Source organism: Dreissena polymorpha, chromosome 4 (genome assembly GCF_020536995.1).
Source record: "Dreissena polymorpha isolate Duluth1 chromosome 4, UMN_Dpol_1.0, whole genome shotgun sequence".
NCBI lineage: Eukaryota > Metazoa > Mollusca > Bivalvia > Myida > Dreissenidae > Dreissena > Dreissena polymorpha.
This window is the reverse complement of record NC_068358.1, coordinates 4,670,443-4,690,417: the sequence shown is the minus strand read 5'-3', so window position 1 is coordinate 4,690,417 and position 19,975 is coordinate 4,670,443. Positions and strand designations below refer to the sequence as shown.

At 32.0% G+C, this 19,975-nt stretch overlaps 2 protein-coding genes across 2 annotated transcripts in view; one reads left to right on the top strand and one right to left on the bottom strand.

The window, feature by feature from the left end:
- The window catches only part of LOC127876847 (heat shock 70 kDa protein 12A-like), a 99,138-nt gene that overhangs the window by 66,178 nt on the left and 12,985 nt on the right, over positions 1–19,975 (bottom strand). The gene's annotated exons all lie outside the window — the stretch shown is intronic.
- Positions 8,886–17,809, top strand: LOC127876848 (uncharacterized). The gene is made up of 7 exons (XM_052422342.1): positions 8,886–8,999; positions 9,357–9,526; positions 9,847–9,974; positions 12,615–12,756; positions 13,964–14,143; positions 15,555–15,680; positions 16,550–17,809. The coding sequence occupies exons 1-7, from the start codon at positions 8,995–8,997 to the stop codon at positions 17,041–17,043; spliced, it is 1,245 nt and encodes a 414-aa protein (XP_052278302.1). The 5' UTR covers positions 8,886–8,994; the 3' UTR covers positions 17,044–17,809.

The following is a 19,975-nucleotide window of genomic DNA, read 5'->3' as shown; positions in this document are numbered from 1 at the left end:
TCAATGGTAAGAATACGTAGGTTATATCACGACGGAACTGAAGTTTATTGAACAGTATTATTAAGAAATTGTATTTCTTTTTACGAACGCTTCTAAAATAACTTTACGCACATTATTAACAATTGATTTGTCACTTCAAAATAGTAGCTTGTGGAATTTATATACAAATGTTTTGATAAAAAAATGTACGGAATATATATTTTATTCATAGATCTGTGACATGAATCCGAATTGAATCTGTTTAAACTTGGGGTTGATGAAACAATCCAGCCACTATGCTTGATATTAATTCTTACATCATTGAAATATATACATGCAATAACAAAACAATTATATTCCAAATTCATTACATGTGTGAACTGAGTACACCTGGGTAAAGTTAGTGACCATTCATGTATGTGATAGTTGTGGTATATATTTGACTAAATTGCTTTTGAAATTTAAGGATGGAAATTTACAGATTTCTGTGTATTATTTTATGTGTGGATTGGCTTTTAAAATTCTTTAGCCAAAGTTATTTCCTTTGCATACTGTTCCTTTGCAAGCAATTATGTATGGTGATATACAAATTAAGTATAATTATGTTTTGACTGCATTTTATCAATTAAAATTTTGAAAAACATGGTGTAAGTATAAGAGTTAAATCTTTCGAAAATTACAATTTATACTAGAGAGTAGAGACAGATGCTGAAACCGCATTAGAGTCGTTTTTTATGTTGCCAGTAAGGGTACATGTCCAGGTCGGAGAGACAGTAAGGACGTTTGAAACCATCTTATTCAGTAGTGATCCAAAACGTTTTGGTAGATCATCACCTAATGACCATTTGAGTAAATGATTGGAATGTATCCAGCCATCAGATTAGAAACAAATATTTAATTATTTTTATGACAAATACAATTTTACGTCAAGCTGATTTGTGCCATCGAGCGATATCTTTCTGAATAATTTTGGCAAAGGACCATCTAATAAAAATGTGTGTAAAATTGTTTGATTGGAAAGATTGGAAGACGTCATGTTTACGAACATTAGACAAGAAGTTAAAAAAACATGTAAGATACACAAAACTCTAACGCAAAGTCTATTTTAAGCTCAAGCAACCGTTTTGTGCAATGTGACGATTGGGTTAGAAAAATATGGTGTGTAGAAATATTTAAAGCTATGGTGGCCATATCTTGCGGTAAAGTGGAACCATCTGCACATGTTTGGAAGAGGACCTTCCAATGATCATTTGTGTTCATTTTCATGATGGTTGGCCAAGATTTCTAAAGAAATAAATCGAATATACACACCTTTCACTCAAGTTATATTTTATAAAACGCCGCCATTTTGTACACCGGAACGGATCGTTTCAAATAATTTTGGTTAAAGACCAACGTATGAACATTTATGTGAATTTATTCTCAAATCTATCTTTATAGAAAGAACAAACATTGCGTTCAGACAAATTTCTATTTTAAGATATGACGGTCATATGTACATTTTGTTTTTGTTTCGTTGAATGTGTGTGTTTAACTTGCTGAATTGCTTGCATTATAACATTAAGAAGTTAAAAAGATAAAAATTTTCTGTTAAGCATTTTTTCTATCATATCCATATATAAATGGATACTCTTAAATTGACCTCATACAAATGAAGGGGTCCCAATAACATTTAAAAAGTAGAGATGTCTTTGATTTTTTGAAAGACATATTAATTGTTTCCAAGACCACCATTTTACTCCTGATATAAACAATAAATTATAATCAAAATGGAACGGTGAATGGTACTTCAAAACCATTTTTTGGAAATTCAAGTTAAAGAGTTGTTTGATTTTTGGTTTGAAAAAACTTACCAATCACGGTAAATATATTTGAAAACGAATCTCTTGGTAACTACGTACTATTGGATTTGACATATATGACAATTTTACGTTATCACACTACACGGGCCTAATAAAAATACGCCCATCTTGTATAGAGACCTCTATAAAAAACTTATATTTAAACTGATGAATATATAACATGTAAAGATTGTATTTGTGCATGAGACTTGGACTAAATGAATTATACTTTCACTAAACAATAACAATTCAAGAAAAAAAAACTCAACATACTATACGAGATCATAGTATAACAATTAATTTGTATATCTAAATGGAACTGTAGAAGGCTAGACTTGATTGTTTTCTTACTTCTCAAAGTTTGTTATCTCAAATTATAAAATCTACTATGGATTTAAGATATGATTCAGATCATATAAAATAAGCTTTGAGAATATAGCACATGGAAATGGGCTATGAATATTTTATAATTCACTCATAAAGAATAATGCATATTTACACTGCATATATACTTTGATAAATACTTGACAATTTTAAACAACAATATTGTATTTCACTATACAACAGAAACTATTGAAAACATTGTCAACACAAACATACAGTTTGTAATTAATTATCAGTTATTTCTATAAACATTATGGAAATTAGAGAAAACACTATTTCTTTTTCATCATATCAAGTTAAACTAAACAAAAACAAATAATCGAATTTAATTACGGAAATTTATCGACTTGAGCAATAATTAAATAATACTCATGAAGACCGACTTATAGACTTAAACATGAATTTGAAAAATTAAGAGAAACTAAACTTAAAGGATCTCTTATTCGTTCGAAAGCTAAAAGGATAGAAGATGGGAGAATATCCCGCTTAATAAGGCTGCTCATTTGAATCACACCTTTGATTGTATTAGAAAAAGGAGCTAAGTTGAGTGAGCATAATGATATTTTTAATGAAACTGGTTCGTTCTATGAAACACTAGTATACAAAAAAATGACAACGAAAAAAAAACACGATATAAAAGCTTATCAAATGGAAGTATAAAAATTGAATGAAGCTCAATCTGATTTATTGCAGAACTGCTTGATATTAAGTAACTATCCATAACGCTTAAAAATACGAAACATCACATAAGTACAGGCTCTGATGGATTCACTGCTGGATTCTTTAAGACATTTTGGAATACGTTATGTCACTTCATAGTAAGTATAAAGTTCGTGTCCATAACACAAAAACATAAAATAAAAAATTGCTTTCGAAAAGGAAACAGTCTGAAATGATATCTGAAAAGCATACGTCCATTAACATTATTAAATGTTGCTTATAAACCAGCATTAGGCTTTATAGCAAATAGATTTAAATAGTACTTTATATTTCAATATCAATGGATCAAATTGGTTTCATAAAAGATTTATTGGTGAAAAAACTATATTACTTTACGATCTATTTAAATATGCTGAAGATAATATTTTCATGGATTACTTATGATAATCGATAAAAAGCATTCGATACATTATTTTTCAATTTTTAAGTAATAACTATTAGCTTTTGGTAAATGTTGAACCCATGTTAAAAAATGGATGTCTTATGTTCTTGCATAATACTATGGCCTCCATACAAATACATGGATTATTGTCAAACACTTTCTGTAAAGAATTTTGTTTCTTCAAGGGACCCACTCAGCGCTTACATTTTCATTATATATGTGCATAAATTATTGCTATTAAAATAAAGGAAAGCAAGGATATAAAAGGTATAACAATACACAACTTAGATATGATGATACATCTTTACATCTCGAGGGATCAGAGCCATCCCTTTATTGTGCGTTCGACATGCTTCATGAATTTTCAAGATACTCTGGACTAAACATAAACTATTAATAAACACATTTAATTTGGATAGGAGCTATGAAGTATATTACTTTATCTATACAAACTAAATACAAACTGACATATGGAGCGGCTACTTGTAATGTTCTTGGGACAGATTTTTACGTTAACCTAAATTTTCAGAGCAAAATCGAAAGTGTTGAAAAGTGAGTTATCGGAATCGTATAAATATTACACCATAAGCAAAGGTAACTATTGACAAATTATTTCTTTAACATTAACTACTCACTTATTTGTATCACTTTCAACAACAAGGACAGTAAAAGCTACTGTAATTGTTAATTAATATAACAAAGATGGTCTTTAAATGATAAATACATGTTCTTTTGAAAAGTACATGAAAATAGTATGGCTTATAAGATTCGTGTCAGGCCTAGGAAATTGTCATTAACTAAATATGTTTACATTTGTAGAATACATGTTTGAACTGGATATATGTCTTAAAAACTATATATGGTAAATTGAACAACGCCAACAATAAATTGTATTGCTATTCTGGATATTCCCATATTTTGGCAACCATAAACATAAACAAAAGCCATATGTATATTAAAAGATTAAATGAAATGGGTATTCGTTTGGTGAAAGATACTATGATAGAAAGTACGTGTCTTGTTTCACACAATCTGTGGACAAACATGTTGGAAAAAAACATACATTTCCTATTGCACCATAGAATAACTAACATAGTAGGTAAATATACTGAAAATTTGGAAGGCATACCAAATTTTTACAATAAACTCAACGTCTTATATTAAAACATTCATAAAGAACATAACAAACAGCTTAAAGAAGAAAACATATTTATAAAAGTCTAATCAAAATAGTGGACTCACAGCTTGTAATGCAAAAGTGAATTCAGACTTCAAATATTGGCTGGAAAAAACGTATATGCACTAAATATACATATATCCGATACTTATACTTGGAATTTAGACCCCAAAAATAAATTATGTAAACATTGTATGGGTAGACATGTAAAGGTGAATCTAAAATTACCAAAGGGAAAACAGAATCCCTTCAACGTTTTGACCTGTAACTAGTATGAAAGCCATTATAAAATATTATAAAACAGCAATTTAAACAGATGAACAATTAAAAGACGGGACCGTTGTTAAAATATTAATAGACATTTCCAATTATGATATTACTCATCATAACAAATAATATAGATATTACACGAGTATTTTGTAAAGTATGCATTATTAATGTATTTTAAACAATTCAATCATCAATAAAGTAACCTTTCTTATATGCAATATTTTATACATAAAATACATACATATTTACAACTTAAACGTTATAGTATGCATGTGCAAATTAGTTGTGTTGGTATTGTTCTTGAAAGACTTATCTTTAAAGTTTTTATCTGAATATATGTTAACAACTAGATGTATGTTCCTGTACCTAACATACTAAGTACATACCATGTTTGTACATTAGTATGTAATGAGAAAATAAAATTATGCAAAAACAAACTCCAACGAATTGAACCTAAGCGACGTCGAATCGCCCACCTGCCCGGTTTTCGACAAGCTACAAGCCGCATTTTTTTATATTTTCTGAATGGATAAATTTGACTCTAAAACGGAGTTCTATTGTCCGATAGTACGTTTGTCGGCAAAAAATGTTACATTCATCTTCAACAAATGCGTTTACAATTGACAATCATGTTCAATTAGCCTGTGATGTTTTACTACCGTTGCGTATATTTATACGCAAAAGAGCATCTCGCCTGAGACCTGAAAGAAATGAACTGTTGTGAGCAGCTTTCGATATTTTCCAGAGCCATTTTAGAACTTGGCTGAGGTATTATTATAACAAATAATCTGAGAAAGTTCAGGATTAAATGATATAAAATGTGACATCAAGCGTGTACAAAAGTTGTCAACAACGAAACAAAATATAACAACCCTCCCCCGTAGCTACAATGTGTTTAAATGGATTGGAGCTATTGCCAAACTTGGCTGAAATATCATTAAAACAAATGTTCTGATCAAGTTCAATGATTATTGGGAAACAGGTTATGTCTAGTGTGCACAAGCAAGGTTTGTATTCAACCTAGTTATCATTATTATCAATATTCTGACCAGTTATCAATAAGATTGGGCAATTGTCGGAGGGGCTATTGGGTTGTATGGCTGCCGACCAGCTCGTGCCCCGACGGTCAAGTATAAATGATAGGTGGTATAAGCAGTTTCTTCTATTTGAGTAACAGCTCTCAAATTGCAACTCACTCAAAATACTGAAACAATGTAGATAAAAATCATAGAAGATTTATTACATATCAAATCATGTCTGTATACATCGATACATAAATACTGAGTGCCATGATCAAAACATAAAAACATATACACACAAACATTACAAATTATACAGGTAAACAAGTACATATAATGCAGGTGCATTGATGTTTTAGGATAGATTACGAAAGCATAATTAACAACTAATAGCTTATAGAATAAATTAAGCAGACAAGCTTAGAACATATATTGAAGACATATTTTGAATGAAGTTTGTATGTTATATTGACACATGTATCATTCCATAAAAGAGAATTAGTAAATTCGTTTTTGCGAAATCAATCTGCACTACATGCTTAGATAAATGATTGTTTCAATATGCTGTCATCGTATCTTTCACAAATGTGTCGAGGCATTAGCAATTTTTAATTTTTAATTGCATATCTTATAAATATAAAAGCCTTTGTTTTATATTGATAAGCCATATTATCATAATATCATCTGGTATATCGTCTTCATATAAACAAAACATTTTTGTGATGCAATAGGTTATGCTATACTTCCATTAGCTTCACGGTTGCTCTTCAAACTGTTACCAGATGAGATATAGAGATATGACGGTAAACTGAGTGTTTTTGAAGTTGGTACAATATCCATATGTCATTTTAAAAAATTGCTATAGATCAGGTGTTTTGTAACGGCTTTACAAAAGCAGTTTTGTATCAGCAGCTGGGCCTTTTTATGTATATGGTTCTCTGATTACGCATTGCAGTACTGAATTACTTTGTTTATACATACATAAGTTTAAATGTCATTTTGTGAACTGACTCATATAAGAGTTCATATTGACACGCAAAACAACTGGAGAAGCATCGAACATGCAGATCGTTTGAAGCTTGCAAGGTCAGTTGAAACATCTAGAAATTAGAATCATAAGTCTGTTTCTTATATCATTTTAACATTGTTTATCAATCGTTTTGTTTTATTTAAACATTCTAAATCATGTTTGTACCAAGAACTAGAAATCTATACCTAAAATGAAGAGTGCCAAAAATATGCCTTGTTAAAATGAAGATTATAAAAATTATGTTTAGTTTTTTACCTATTTTTATTTTCATATATCATGTTTGTACAAAGTACTGGAATTCTGAATCTCAAATGAAGAGTGCCAATAATATGCCTTGTACGAATGAAGATTATTAAAATTATGTTCGCTTTTTAACCTTAAATCTTTATTGTATTTTTATTTTAATCATATTTTTAAATGAATCTCGTTATCTGTACATACTTCGTACATTGTCTAATATTGAAAAAAATATATAAATATAAATCTGGTTCAACTCATTTTAAATTTGATGCTTGATATAATCTGGTCGCCATCTGCCCAAAATGGTTCGTACAGGTAGCATCATATTTAATAAAAGGACATTTTGAATACAACTTTCCGAAAATGATCACCGCATGGTCTCATAGAAATCGAAAGGGTCAAGGGTTTAATATTTGACGAGCGACAGTCGCATTTTAGTTTGGTGCTAAGTTCAAATCATACCCTAGGATCAAAATAGGCCCTACTCAAGGGGAAGCTTGTTTGTAATATGTTTGAAGTAAAATGTTTATTTGTTCTATTTGTGTCCCTGACCACATTGAGTAGGTGTCATTCAGTGTAACAATCTATAATTGAAACACAAAAACAAACAAATCTAGCCTTGATAAATGATTTGAGAACATGGCTAACGATGTTGAAACTGGAATCGCTTAAAGAGATGTATAATGTTCAGTTGATAAACTATTCAACAAAATAACCGTCGTTTGACATTTGACAATTGAAGTAATATTTGTGTATAGTTAGCTATGTTTCCGAATCAAATTTGACAATACAAAATATACTTAACGATAAAAAACATAATATATTGTTATGATGGACTTAAGTGTGTTAATTCAAAATAGTATCAGTACAGATCATACTTGTATCATTGTCAATATAAATACATATTGGCTTATTTCGTTGAAGGTTACATTATTAATTAACAAAAGCAATTAGAAGGGAGTTTGCGTACTCATGGGTCGGATAAATTTTGGCATTTACCCTAACAACAGTTATCTGATTGTCTTCTGAACTGATATAAGCTTAAAAGAACAGAAACAAAGTGAAGATGGGTTTAATAGAGATTTAAATTGCTAGGAAATATTTATATCCCGTCAAAGTTCCTCATAGTATAGGTAACACAAGAGCAATCCAGGGCATTTATTTAAAAAGATTTTATCAATCTGATTATATCATCACACTGTTGAGGTAAAAATAGCTGAAGCTCGTAAATAGAGCCGATTGGCAAAAATTAGTCACAACTGACATAATAATAAATTACATTGGATGATATCTTTTTGCGACATATGTAACGCTGCAACATGATTGCAGCTGATGCAAAGTAATTCGACGCCGGGCAACAATGGAAACGCTATACTCGACAAGCTGACACAATTTTACAATAGGAAAAGTCATGACCAGCTGTGCCAAATGACAATGCTATAAATTACAATGAATGCTATATATTATATCTTGCGAAATATGTAACGCTGCAATTATATCTTGCAACATATGTATGCGGATGCAAAGTAATTCAACGCATGGCAATAATTGAAACGAAACGCTATCTCGACAAGCTGACACATTTTGACAATAGGAAAAGGCATGAATAGCTGTCTGAATAACAATACTATTTAGAATTTAATTGATATCATACTGAAATATTAACCCTGTCCTATTATGTTGACGAACAACATGTTGCAATTGTTAACTTAACTGATATTACAAACTTAATTGCATCACAAAAAGCAGCCCACACAATGCGTCAACATACACATATACACGTGTACAGATATTTGATTGGTCGGAAGGCGTAATGTGTAGACCGATCCTTTAAAAATCAAGATCCATTTATTGAAAGAATGTTGCTGATTTGTCGTTGATGTTTATCGAGGTGTATATATTGATCTTCATCAGTTACACTAGAGTAAACTCTTACAAATTGCTTGTGAAGTATGAGGTAAGTGGTTTTGTATCAAAACACATTACTAATAATACAGTGCATACGTTTATTTTAGTTTTAACTTTTTAAATTTACTATTTGATTTTTAATTTGTAATAGACTCATTCAACTGTTTTTTAGGTTAAAAGCAATATATTCTGATCTCTACATAAATCATTATATGTCGTAATATTTGGACGAATAAATGACAAACATTAAAAAAATAAAAACTGCTATGATATAACTATCAGATATTTACACACAAAAACACTCCGTATTGTTGTGACAACAATTAAGGGAGTGTGTATTGAAATAAATTGAATTCGAAACACAGCAAACAAGTTAAATTCATAATAATTAACAAATTATGTTCAGGCTCAAGATGCTAACTCACGTCATTGTTTCAACCTACATATTGGCCAGCGCGTTCGCCAGTTTTGTTCCCAATTCTTGCCTTAACGGCGGTACTTACATTGCTGACACCAAAACTAAAGGCGTTGTCTGCAAGTGTGCACCCGGATGGGACGGACCCAACTGCTCGACACGTAAGTTATTTATTTAATTTAATGTAGCGTAATCGATCGGAAATATAACTCTTTTTATGGCATCTGGTTCGAAAGAAAATGTACGATGTATACATACGTTTGAAACTATTGATTAATCTCCTCAAATAATGTGTAAACAACGAATGATTTTAAACATGCCATCTGGGAATTAGTCCAACAATATAAATTTAAAATATATTAAACAACGTTATGCGGTACTTATCTTGCCCAGTTTTAAACGCATCAATAATGTAACAAAAGAGGAGGGTGCGAGATATGACTTTTTAAATACAAAATAGTCAAAGTTCTCTCACTTACAGCTTTCCGATACCTCGGATGCTATGATGATAAGACAAGCATCATGGATGTCAGGTACCCCGACTCGACCTCAAACTCGCCGTTGGAGTGTGCCTCTAGATGCAGGGACTACAATTTTGCCGGCGTACAGGTTAGCAAATAACTACTGCCATTTAAATTTGATTAAGTTGGTGATCACATTTTTTTATAAGATCGGATTGCAAATATTGCTTCCCTCACATATATAGTTTATCTTTTAACAGACATTAATTGTTTATAAGTTTGAATCTTAAGGCATAAATGCTGTTATCAAGTAGAACGTTTTTGAATGCTTTTGAAAACATTTAAATTGACAGGTCGTTATGAGTATTAAGTCTTACATCACCTTGATTTTGTTTTACAAGCAAATTACGCAAACTTAACGGTTAAACATCGATAAAAAACGTCCACCTTTTTTCGATGAGCAATCGGACATCTTTGAAGAAAACAGCAAAACCACGGCTCATCCGATCCTGATTAAACTCCTGACGTCCCTTAATCAATGCATCATCATATTCATCCCCTTTTTGAGCTGTTCAATTCATGTTAAACTGCAAGCAAAATGTGTTCTTGATGGAAATTAATAAAGTTTTGGAAAATCAAAAAAAGATGGTGGTCCAGCTCTAGCAACGTATTACTGATCAATATCATTGTTCAATAGCACCGAAAGTCTTTTTAAGAATCATACATTAAGATATATTTAAAACACTTCGACCGTACTTACACAATCAGTTTGTTTTGCTTGGCAATTTGACAGTAAATTAGTTAATTAAAATACATAAAAACAAAGTACAGTTAGTTTCTTGAAGAATTATAAGCAACGCATTTGACAAAGTATGGCACAAAGGTTTATAATTCATTCAACAGCAAGCGGACATACGAGGTAAATTGTTACCCTTCTTATCAAATAACCTTTCTGGCCAAAACATACATGTAATTATGTTTCGCATCGAGACAAGTCAGGTGCTATTTTAACCACGGTCCTACATTTTTTATTTTAAGTCGACTTCTCTTACCGGTATTGTAAAGTAATGGTATAATCAACGACATACATTTCAAATCATTTTGCTTACTGATGATACTGGTATTAACATTAGTTGTTTATTTATTAACTGAAATAACGCACCTAAATTGCAATCGGACATTGATAAACTTTGAAACAGTTCGGATAAATGGTAAGTATATTCTAATTCCCTAAATCGGAATGAATGCTGATATCACGCTTGGTAAATATATCTTGTAATACAATGCATTCCATACAATGGCATATAATGGCGTTTTTAAAAGAAAAAAAAAAAAAAGGCATTTAAACGTGTTAATATTATGCGTCGTTTAACATTAATTCTTGATAGGAAATCTACTGAAACAATATGTATTTTGTTAATAAGACCAATTGTGGGATATTTGGATGTTGTTTTTCATTACTGCAAAGACGTAAAAGATGAGTAAGAAAAAAAATCAAACAAATGCCGCTTGTATTTTAGCTGACTGTACTCAACTAAGGGACTTAACAGACTTAGCGCATTTACTATTATCCATTGACGTTTAAATACATAAAACTAGGGCTGTCAAAGGATGCCAAAATCCGTATCCTGATAAGCGAATGTGATATATGGATACTTTTAGATAACCGTATAGATATAGATGGCAAAATCGGCAGCAATATGCATGTTAATTAGTTTTTTATTTTAGAGAAAGCCATTGATTTATAATGAGTTAATATAACCGTATATGTAATAATATTGCTATTTATGAATTATTACATTTATTTTTTTCTAATTTTACACAAAATGACCGGTAAAGTACTAGCGTTTTCAGAATATGCAACATCGGGTATGTATTACAAAATTTGAAAGCGTTGAGCAAGTCCTTGCTTTTGTTACATTGAGCCTTTTTATTTATCTTATCTCTAACTAGCATCATGTAATAGATGGTTGGAGAGCACCATCCTGATACTTTCATTTTTTAGAGAGCACCTTACTGTCAACAGTATAAAATGGTTATTGTTTTTTAACAAACTTTAACAAGTAAATTTCAGTATTTGCTTAATTAAGAGACGAACTATCAATAGCTTAATTGATGGAGTTTGATTTTAGAATTTTTCTCTTCAATTTTGAAAAAAAAAACAATAGGTACGTTTCGACATTAAGCAACCGTTTTTTTTTCCGTTCAGGAGAATAATTTTCCTTACGTTTTAATCCGATAGAAACATGTACTTATTATAAACATGTGTGCGTGTTTCAGCTAAATGTATTCATGTTTATAATAAATATGTTTAAATTATTACAGCATTTCTAGCCTATTTTCATTTTTTAAACTCTTAAAATAATGATTATATTGTATTGATTGGTGGATCTCATAAGTGGTTTATACAAATTAATTATTTAAAAAAAGCAACAATGCAAAGATAAGTTCTTTGTTCATAACCAGCCAAAAAATACTATAATATGTTAAAATGTGTTTGCAGTAGAAAATGCGTACACTATTGCGTAAGTACAACGGCATCCATATATTAAAATCTACTAATAGCACACAAATGAATATCGTTGTCACAATTTCGTTTCCTACATCTATTTTAAATAATAATATATAGTTATCGTTCTATGCTGCGGAATAAATGCTTCAAAAAGAACTAGAAAATATTGACAACAGCAATCGAAACCTAAGTAGTCAAAATAGTATACGTCAAATAAATACATTATGATTTTAACGTACACGTGTGGAAGGATAAATGTGCCCATTTCAAATGTAGTTCGGCAAATGGTGCTTCTGTGGAAACAAACTACGTCTGCCACTTGTGAAAAAGCCCGAGTCAGAGTGCAATTTGAAGTGCCCCGGTGACAAGCAAAAGAAATGTGGAGGAAACTTGAGGATCAGTGTCTACAGCAACAGGGGTGACTTGTTTTACTTTTTTTGTATCAGTCCTGGGTCCTTATTTTTTCTGGTCTTTGTTGTTTGTGTTTACAACAACATACCACAACAAACACCGCCCCCATAAATATGTTGGGACATGTTTTGTTATATTTTTGTTACAGCTGTATAACAAATACACGTTTACCGAGTATTTTGGTGGCTCGCTTCACAGAAGGTGTTGGGTAGTTTTCATTTGCATAACTTATTAGTAGAGTATCCACAAAATGTATTTGCTGTCCATAAAGGGTCAGCACTTGGGTGTGTGTATTATATATATATTGTTTTTACATTCAAGTATATAGCTTGAAAGGTAGACACTTTGAAACAATTCATATTCCCACGTTTTACACGTGTATTTATCTAAAGAAAAAAATGGTATAGTGCGAATTGTTAAGAAAAGATATGTACAACGCATGTGTCCACATAAAGTTTTTCAATAAATGGTTAAGTGGTATTCGAAACCAAGCCAACAAATGTCGCACATTTATTCATTGCTTTATTGCCGTTTCCAATAGTGATGTATATCTGATTTTTATCGTCTTTACTACTACTGCTGATTTTTCGCGCTATCGGAAGTGTCCCTGTGAAATCTTCTTATACATGTTTTAATTATAAAATTTAATATAAACGGTCTGTGGCGTTTATACAAACAAACATTATATGATAACCCTTCATTGAGTAAACAATTTTGGAAAGATAATCTTATGTTTGAAAGACGTAGATGTGCATCGTTTGAGTACAAAACATTTTGAGATTTCAGGTTTTGAACACATCAGCGCGCTTTTCGTAACAGTGTATTATGGAATTTCTATGTTGTAAAATTATTTAAAGACGAAATTCAAAACAAAATGTACAGTCAGTAAGCAGTCAGCGAATATCTTCTGATATAATTGAATCAATAATACGTTTAACTGTAAATCAAATATAAAAATATCTACTTTTAGTTGAATATATTTCTGTCATGAACATTTGTACTCTAGTGATTCGTTTAAACTAATTTGATAGATATATGTGCATACAAATCAGTAATCCCTTTTGAAATCATAAAATAGAATCACAAATCGGCAAGTTAATAAACAAGTATTGTCAACTTATCTGTACTTAAAATAATAACATTTATACGAAATGACCAATACTTTATCCCCATTAAGTAAAACAAGCGTGTTTACTAGTATTATGTGGTTATAGACTGCAGTTTCACGGGTGATTTGGAAAATCCCAAAAACGGAACAGTTTCCATAAAGGGTACATCTCAGAGCTCGGTTGCTACCTACACATGCAGTGCGGGGTTCAAGCTGAGTGGAGTAAGCACCCGAACGTGTGCCCTTGAGGCTGGATGGTCAGACGTAGCCCCGACCTGTGTGGCAGGTAACTAGTTCATTCTGGCGATGGCAATATTATTTACTTAACCAAATATCGCAAATCGATCATTTCATAATATTTTACTAGTTTAAACAATCTACAATACAAGAATAGATATAAGATTGTGAAACATTTATAGCAATATATTAATCGTTACAAGGCGTTTTAATTACATTAACGGTGTGCTATAGATCGGTAAATTGATCTTGTGCGAGCTGTTAAATGAATTCAGTGTTTCACATCATGCGGGGGTAAGTATCCGATCAAAATCCCCAACCACAGGAGTTTGAAATTGTATCCATAAAGCTTAACTAATGGCTAAATAATAAAACAAATGACCCCTATATAGTATATAGACTACATAGGGGTCTTTTTTATTATTTAGCCGTTTGATGAGTTTTATGGATAGAATTTCAAACTCCTGTGCTCCATCAGATGAAACCAGAACAGTCATGTGTATACACTGTAAACATGCCTTCAAGTAAAATATGATGATTAATTTAAAGATTATTACTTAAATGCGATGATTATAATAACAAAAAAACAACTTTGTGCTATTCCGTTCTTTTTTGTTATTCCATCCGTTATTTTATATTGATTTTGAATTATACTTTTTAACTTTGAATCATACTTTTTTCAAACGATTTTATCGAATGCTTACCACTTTCACCAAAAACACGATTTCACGAAATCGAATGACTTGTCGGAGAGATTATACAAAATTGATTCCTAATAATGCATGACAAACACACAATCCGAAATAAGTTTTGAATTCGTTCGATGCTTAAAAATATTTAACTATTAAATATAAATCCTCCACGACGGAATTTGTGTCCCTAAAATCCAGAAAGTCTAGCTAAAACTGTGTTTCGTCAACGAAATTACGTCTTATGAGATACGTCATAAATTGTGTGATCAATTGAATTAAAATTAAAGTTCTGAAAGCTGGTTTTGTAATAAATAGTACAGTTAACGGGCATTAAGTATTAAAGACGTTAATACCATTGTTTCTTGAGGGCAAGAAGTGATAATCGGCCCTGGAGTGAATAATCGCCCACAGGCCTACGGCCTTCGGGGCGATTATTCACTCTGGGGGCCGATTATCACTTCTGGCCCTCAAGCAACGAGGTATTAACCTCTAAGCAATCGTGTAAAACAACATGTTTATGTGTTTCGTGGAGAGCGTCTTTTCAACAAACGCTTACGGCCCGTAATATGAATATAAAGTACTTTAGTTTCATCGTTTGTGTATATAAGCCAACAACAAGGGACTTTTCTTTACTATTGCTAAAATTAGATCATACCGAGGACATTCGTAAAGTTAAACATTTAAATTTACGTTCATAATTAAACATGTTCGACTTGTTTTCGACAGCAATCGCTCTGTTTATCGCACATATCTTGAACGTCGTTGTAGCAGGCCCACCTACAGCCCAGGCGACCGCACCAATGCTTATTGCAGAGCTCGAGATTAACGGTTGGAACCTGGTGTTCAGGGCTACATCCGGTAACGGGAAAAACGTGTACAGCGCATGGATGACAGGTGTGTTCAAGTTCTCAACAATATATGACTATTATATTCGAATTCTATTTGTTTGACTACATTTGATAATCGTGTGTGTTATACTTTTGCTTAATTGAAGACTTCCATGGAAGGATCTCATCTTGGAAAAAAGCTCTTATGAAGTTAAATGACGTTTATTAAACTCAAACCTTTTTCTTGTTTATTAAAGGCATTGTGCACAATACGTGTTCGGACAGGATGGACATTTCACACTGTGAATGAAATAAATATGCTGATTTAGTCAAGATTCATATGTATCTTTTCTCAACGTACGTTTTGCATACTAGGCGAAAGTGGTTGATAAGCGCATTTTTGTTTAAAATGTGATTTAAATTGTTTCATTTAAATTTTTCATTTTTTGACTTATCCTTAAATGCTTATTGTTTATGTACTTTGAAGGTATTTAATACTTGCCGATAGTTGATAGGAAAAAACAAACAGTTGATTATCGTCATATGGTAGATAATACACAAGGTAAAAACTCCATTAAGCTAAAGATGACATATGATACATGTTCAAACCAAATCGTTAAGAAAGTGTAAGTTTTTCGGCGAATGAAAAACTTATTGTATTGGCTTGCTGTTAATTCACAAGTATAAAAACTCTCAATCGCCGTTGACAATTGGGGGCGGAAAATGAGATGAAAACTCAGGAATAAGTATAGCATATCAAAACTATTTGTAGAATTTGTTTTGGTTGACAAATAATGATATTAATATTTGATTCAAATATTCTGTAAAACAATACTACTATGTCATGTTTGCCATTTAGAAATTTAACTTCAAACACAAATTGCTGCTACCAGGGATAAGCATTGTCTTCAAAAGAAATGTCGTCATTTCTTACAGGGCAGAACGCCTCCACGACCAAACCGATTGACATGTCGCGCTCCTATACCAGCCACTTCCGCCAGGAAAATCTGAACGCTATCTGGGCAAGCCTCAACGCCAAGTACGTAAAGTTTGCTCTGTATCGTGACAACCGCGAGGTTGGTTACGTCATCTTTGACGCACAAGGAAGCGACTTTAGCAACTGGTTCGCTAACGGTAGGATCGTGGACGCAAGCTGGTCGGACCTCACAAAAATAGCCACGTATAATTTCTTCTCGATTGTCGGGAGTGTCACCGCGGATTTTGAACGTCGCTTTTTCATCAACAACCTGTATAACGCTTGTCCTGGAGATATCGGGCATGTTGCGGTCATCGAAAGGGAAGGGCCTTGTAAAATGGACAAACATCCCAGGTACCCGCAGTTCATCTATGCTGATCTCAATTCAGCAGACATGTGGGATAAACAGCAGTTCGGGCGGGCCGATTACATGGCGATTTTTGTGAGCAATTAGAACTGATTGACCTATTTATATAGGCACGTGTCACTGCGTTTTCAACGCATTTTAAGTAATTGTGACATTCTTTTAAGCAGTCCTTTGCAAATAAACACAAACATTGAATTATAGTAAAAAAAATTCTTAATTTATTTGAAGATTTCCTACTTTCATTGGTTGATTTTGAATCATGAAACTGATTTTATGAAGATAAAAAAGACGCTTAAATAAAATGATAAAATTCATTTAATAAAGGAATCGGTTTTTTTAATTTACTGAATATAGTTTTTGTTGACAAATAGTATTAAAAAGTTTGTGTGAAGGGAAGAATCCGGATCATTAGCCGTAAATAAGAAAACTGTTATATAAGCATAATACCTTATCCGTGTATCAGTTTTTAATGTATATTTGAAACCCGATAGCTCGAACTCGCGGGGACCGAAAATAAAAAAAGTTCGAGCCATCCGGATTTCGAGCCAACCGATTTGTATTATACTTTTGTTTACTAACATGAATTTGCAATATATTTGCATCTCCACTTGAAGATTATTCATACTGCCTAAACTCCGTACTACTTAATGCTATTGAATGTTAACGAATCAAATATATGCTAGATAGTTTTATATAACAATGTTTGTTAACAGTTACACATACAATCAAAATATGTTATATTTTCATGTTTTTACGTTGCACATGTAGGGGTACATGTAAGAAACGGCATTCAGAAACAAAATATGCATTAACACCATATAGACATCGCTGAAATATTGAACAGCAATATAGACATCGCTGAAATATTGAATAGCAATACATGTACATGTACTTTTTTTAAAGAATGCTAATATGTAAGTCTGTGTTGTGTTCATCGATATACGAAGTTGTTTATTCCATCAAGTTGACAATATAGATGTTGTGAGTCATTGCACTCATCGACATATTAATTGATTACATTTATCGCTCCCATGGCTGACTTTGCGGACGTCTTCGATGGTGGGTTTGGTGTGACGTCTTCTTGATATTTTACTCACATCATTAACAAGTAACGATTGAGTTGATGACAAAATAACAAGCGAACATTTTGAACGGGACTGTGAAAACAGTTCGAGCCATTCGATTATCTGACCCTTGCGAATTCGAGCCATCTTACAGAAAACTGTCTGAATAGATAGCAATAAAAAATCGATGCTCAAGCAAATCGAGAGTTCAAGTCAACCTGAAATTCGATCCATAGGGTTTCGACTGTAAATGTAATGATACCTGGCCATGATCAAAATGTCAGTTGTCACTAGCCCACTTTTTTTTCTTATCATTCTCCTAGTTGTGATATAACATGTACACTCTTAAGAAGTATAGAAATGTAGACGTTGCGTCAACAGTGTTGAAACCTACATATTCACTTACTTCGTGTAGCAGTCGTAGTCGACGGTAAGCTTAAAGGGACCTATTCGGAAATTTGGGCTTGTATTGAAGTGTGTCATTAATTGCTTTTAATTGATACAATCAAACAATTTTAATGATAAGCTCCAGTAACACAATAGTAAAATTATAGAATGAAAAAATGAATATTTAACTGGGCTCCAACCACTGGACTTTAGAGTTTAATTATCGAACTTGACAACTCTGCCATCCGTGCTCATACAGATAGTGATGTATTTTGTATATTATATATGCAATCCTCGTAGTATTTCAAAATAAAACGATAATAACAGAACTCTCCAAATAATTCAGTTGTTTTGCGTGTGTTACGATTTATAATTGAAAGGTTTTTTAATCGTCGAAAGGTGCATATAATGGCTATATAAAACCATTGTACATGTTAATTATTAATGTTTCCTCGCAAATATCATAACAACAACGTAAAGTTTTCAATTAACCAAAACGTAAAAAGGTCTCTAAAACGCCATTGCGAGATGAGTACATGTAAACAATAGTTATTTGCCTGTACACATTTGATATTATTGTTATTATTTTGTTAAAAGGAATTGTTCACAGATTGTCAAAACGGAAATGTTCGTACTTTTTGTCACAGACTAAAAAACAACGACACTGAACATCAAGGAGAGAAATAACACTCATGACGTAAACTTACACTGAACATACACATTTCGTTTAAAAATAATCGTCATTGGAGATAAATAGGAATATAAAACGCTACAAACGCGGCCCGATTAAATAATGTTGAGTATTTCTGTTGTGTGATTTATTTGTCTTGACACTACTTTGTAGGGCTTATATAGAGCTTGACATGCAAACGGAATGTAACAGATCCGAAGAACGAGGGATTTAAGAAATAGCTTTTTAATCCCATGGTCAATGGTTCGAGCACAGGGGGAGCACACTTGTTGTCTCTCTTGAATTATTTTCTTTTTTAAAATTTAACATTTGTTACTCCGATATTGACATGAATCATTTTAAAGTATTAAATTACGAATTTAACAAAATACCAATATGTTTGAACAAGCCCTTTAAAATCAGGTCAACAATTATAAAAATATAAGTAATAATTTTTATTCGTATTTTTAAATTTTAATTTGAACATCAGAATGTCCAAAGAACTACGCAAAAGAACGGTTCAAACCGTTCATCTGAAACGCTCACGTCCTCATTTAATCTAATACGTTATTTTCTGATACAAGTTCCTAGTATTTTGGACTTTATTATTTAATTAATTGGCAAACGCATACATGTTTTTTAAATCCTTGACCACATACATTCAAATGTCGCTTAGACTACTTTACAAAACGTACATGTTTCTAGTTTAGAGGAAACTGTCGGATACTGTCAGTCCGTCTTAATATAGTTATGCTTTTAACTGTGACGCTTTTATGATCACTGAGTGTATGCACATATTAATCGTCCATCCGACCTTGCGTCCTTCAGTCAGCAACGCGAAGAGAGAAATAACAAACGTTGGCTTTACGCGTTACACTTAACGCAAAAATGCTAGCCT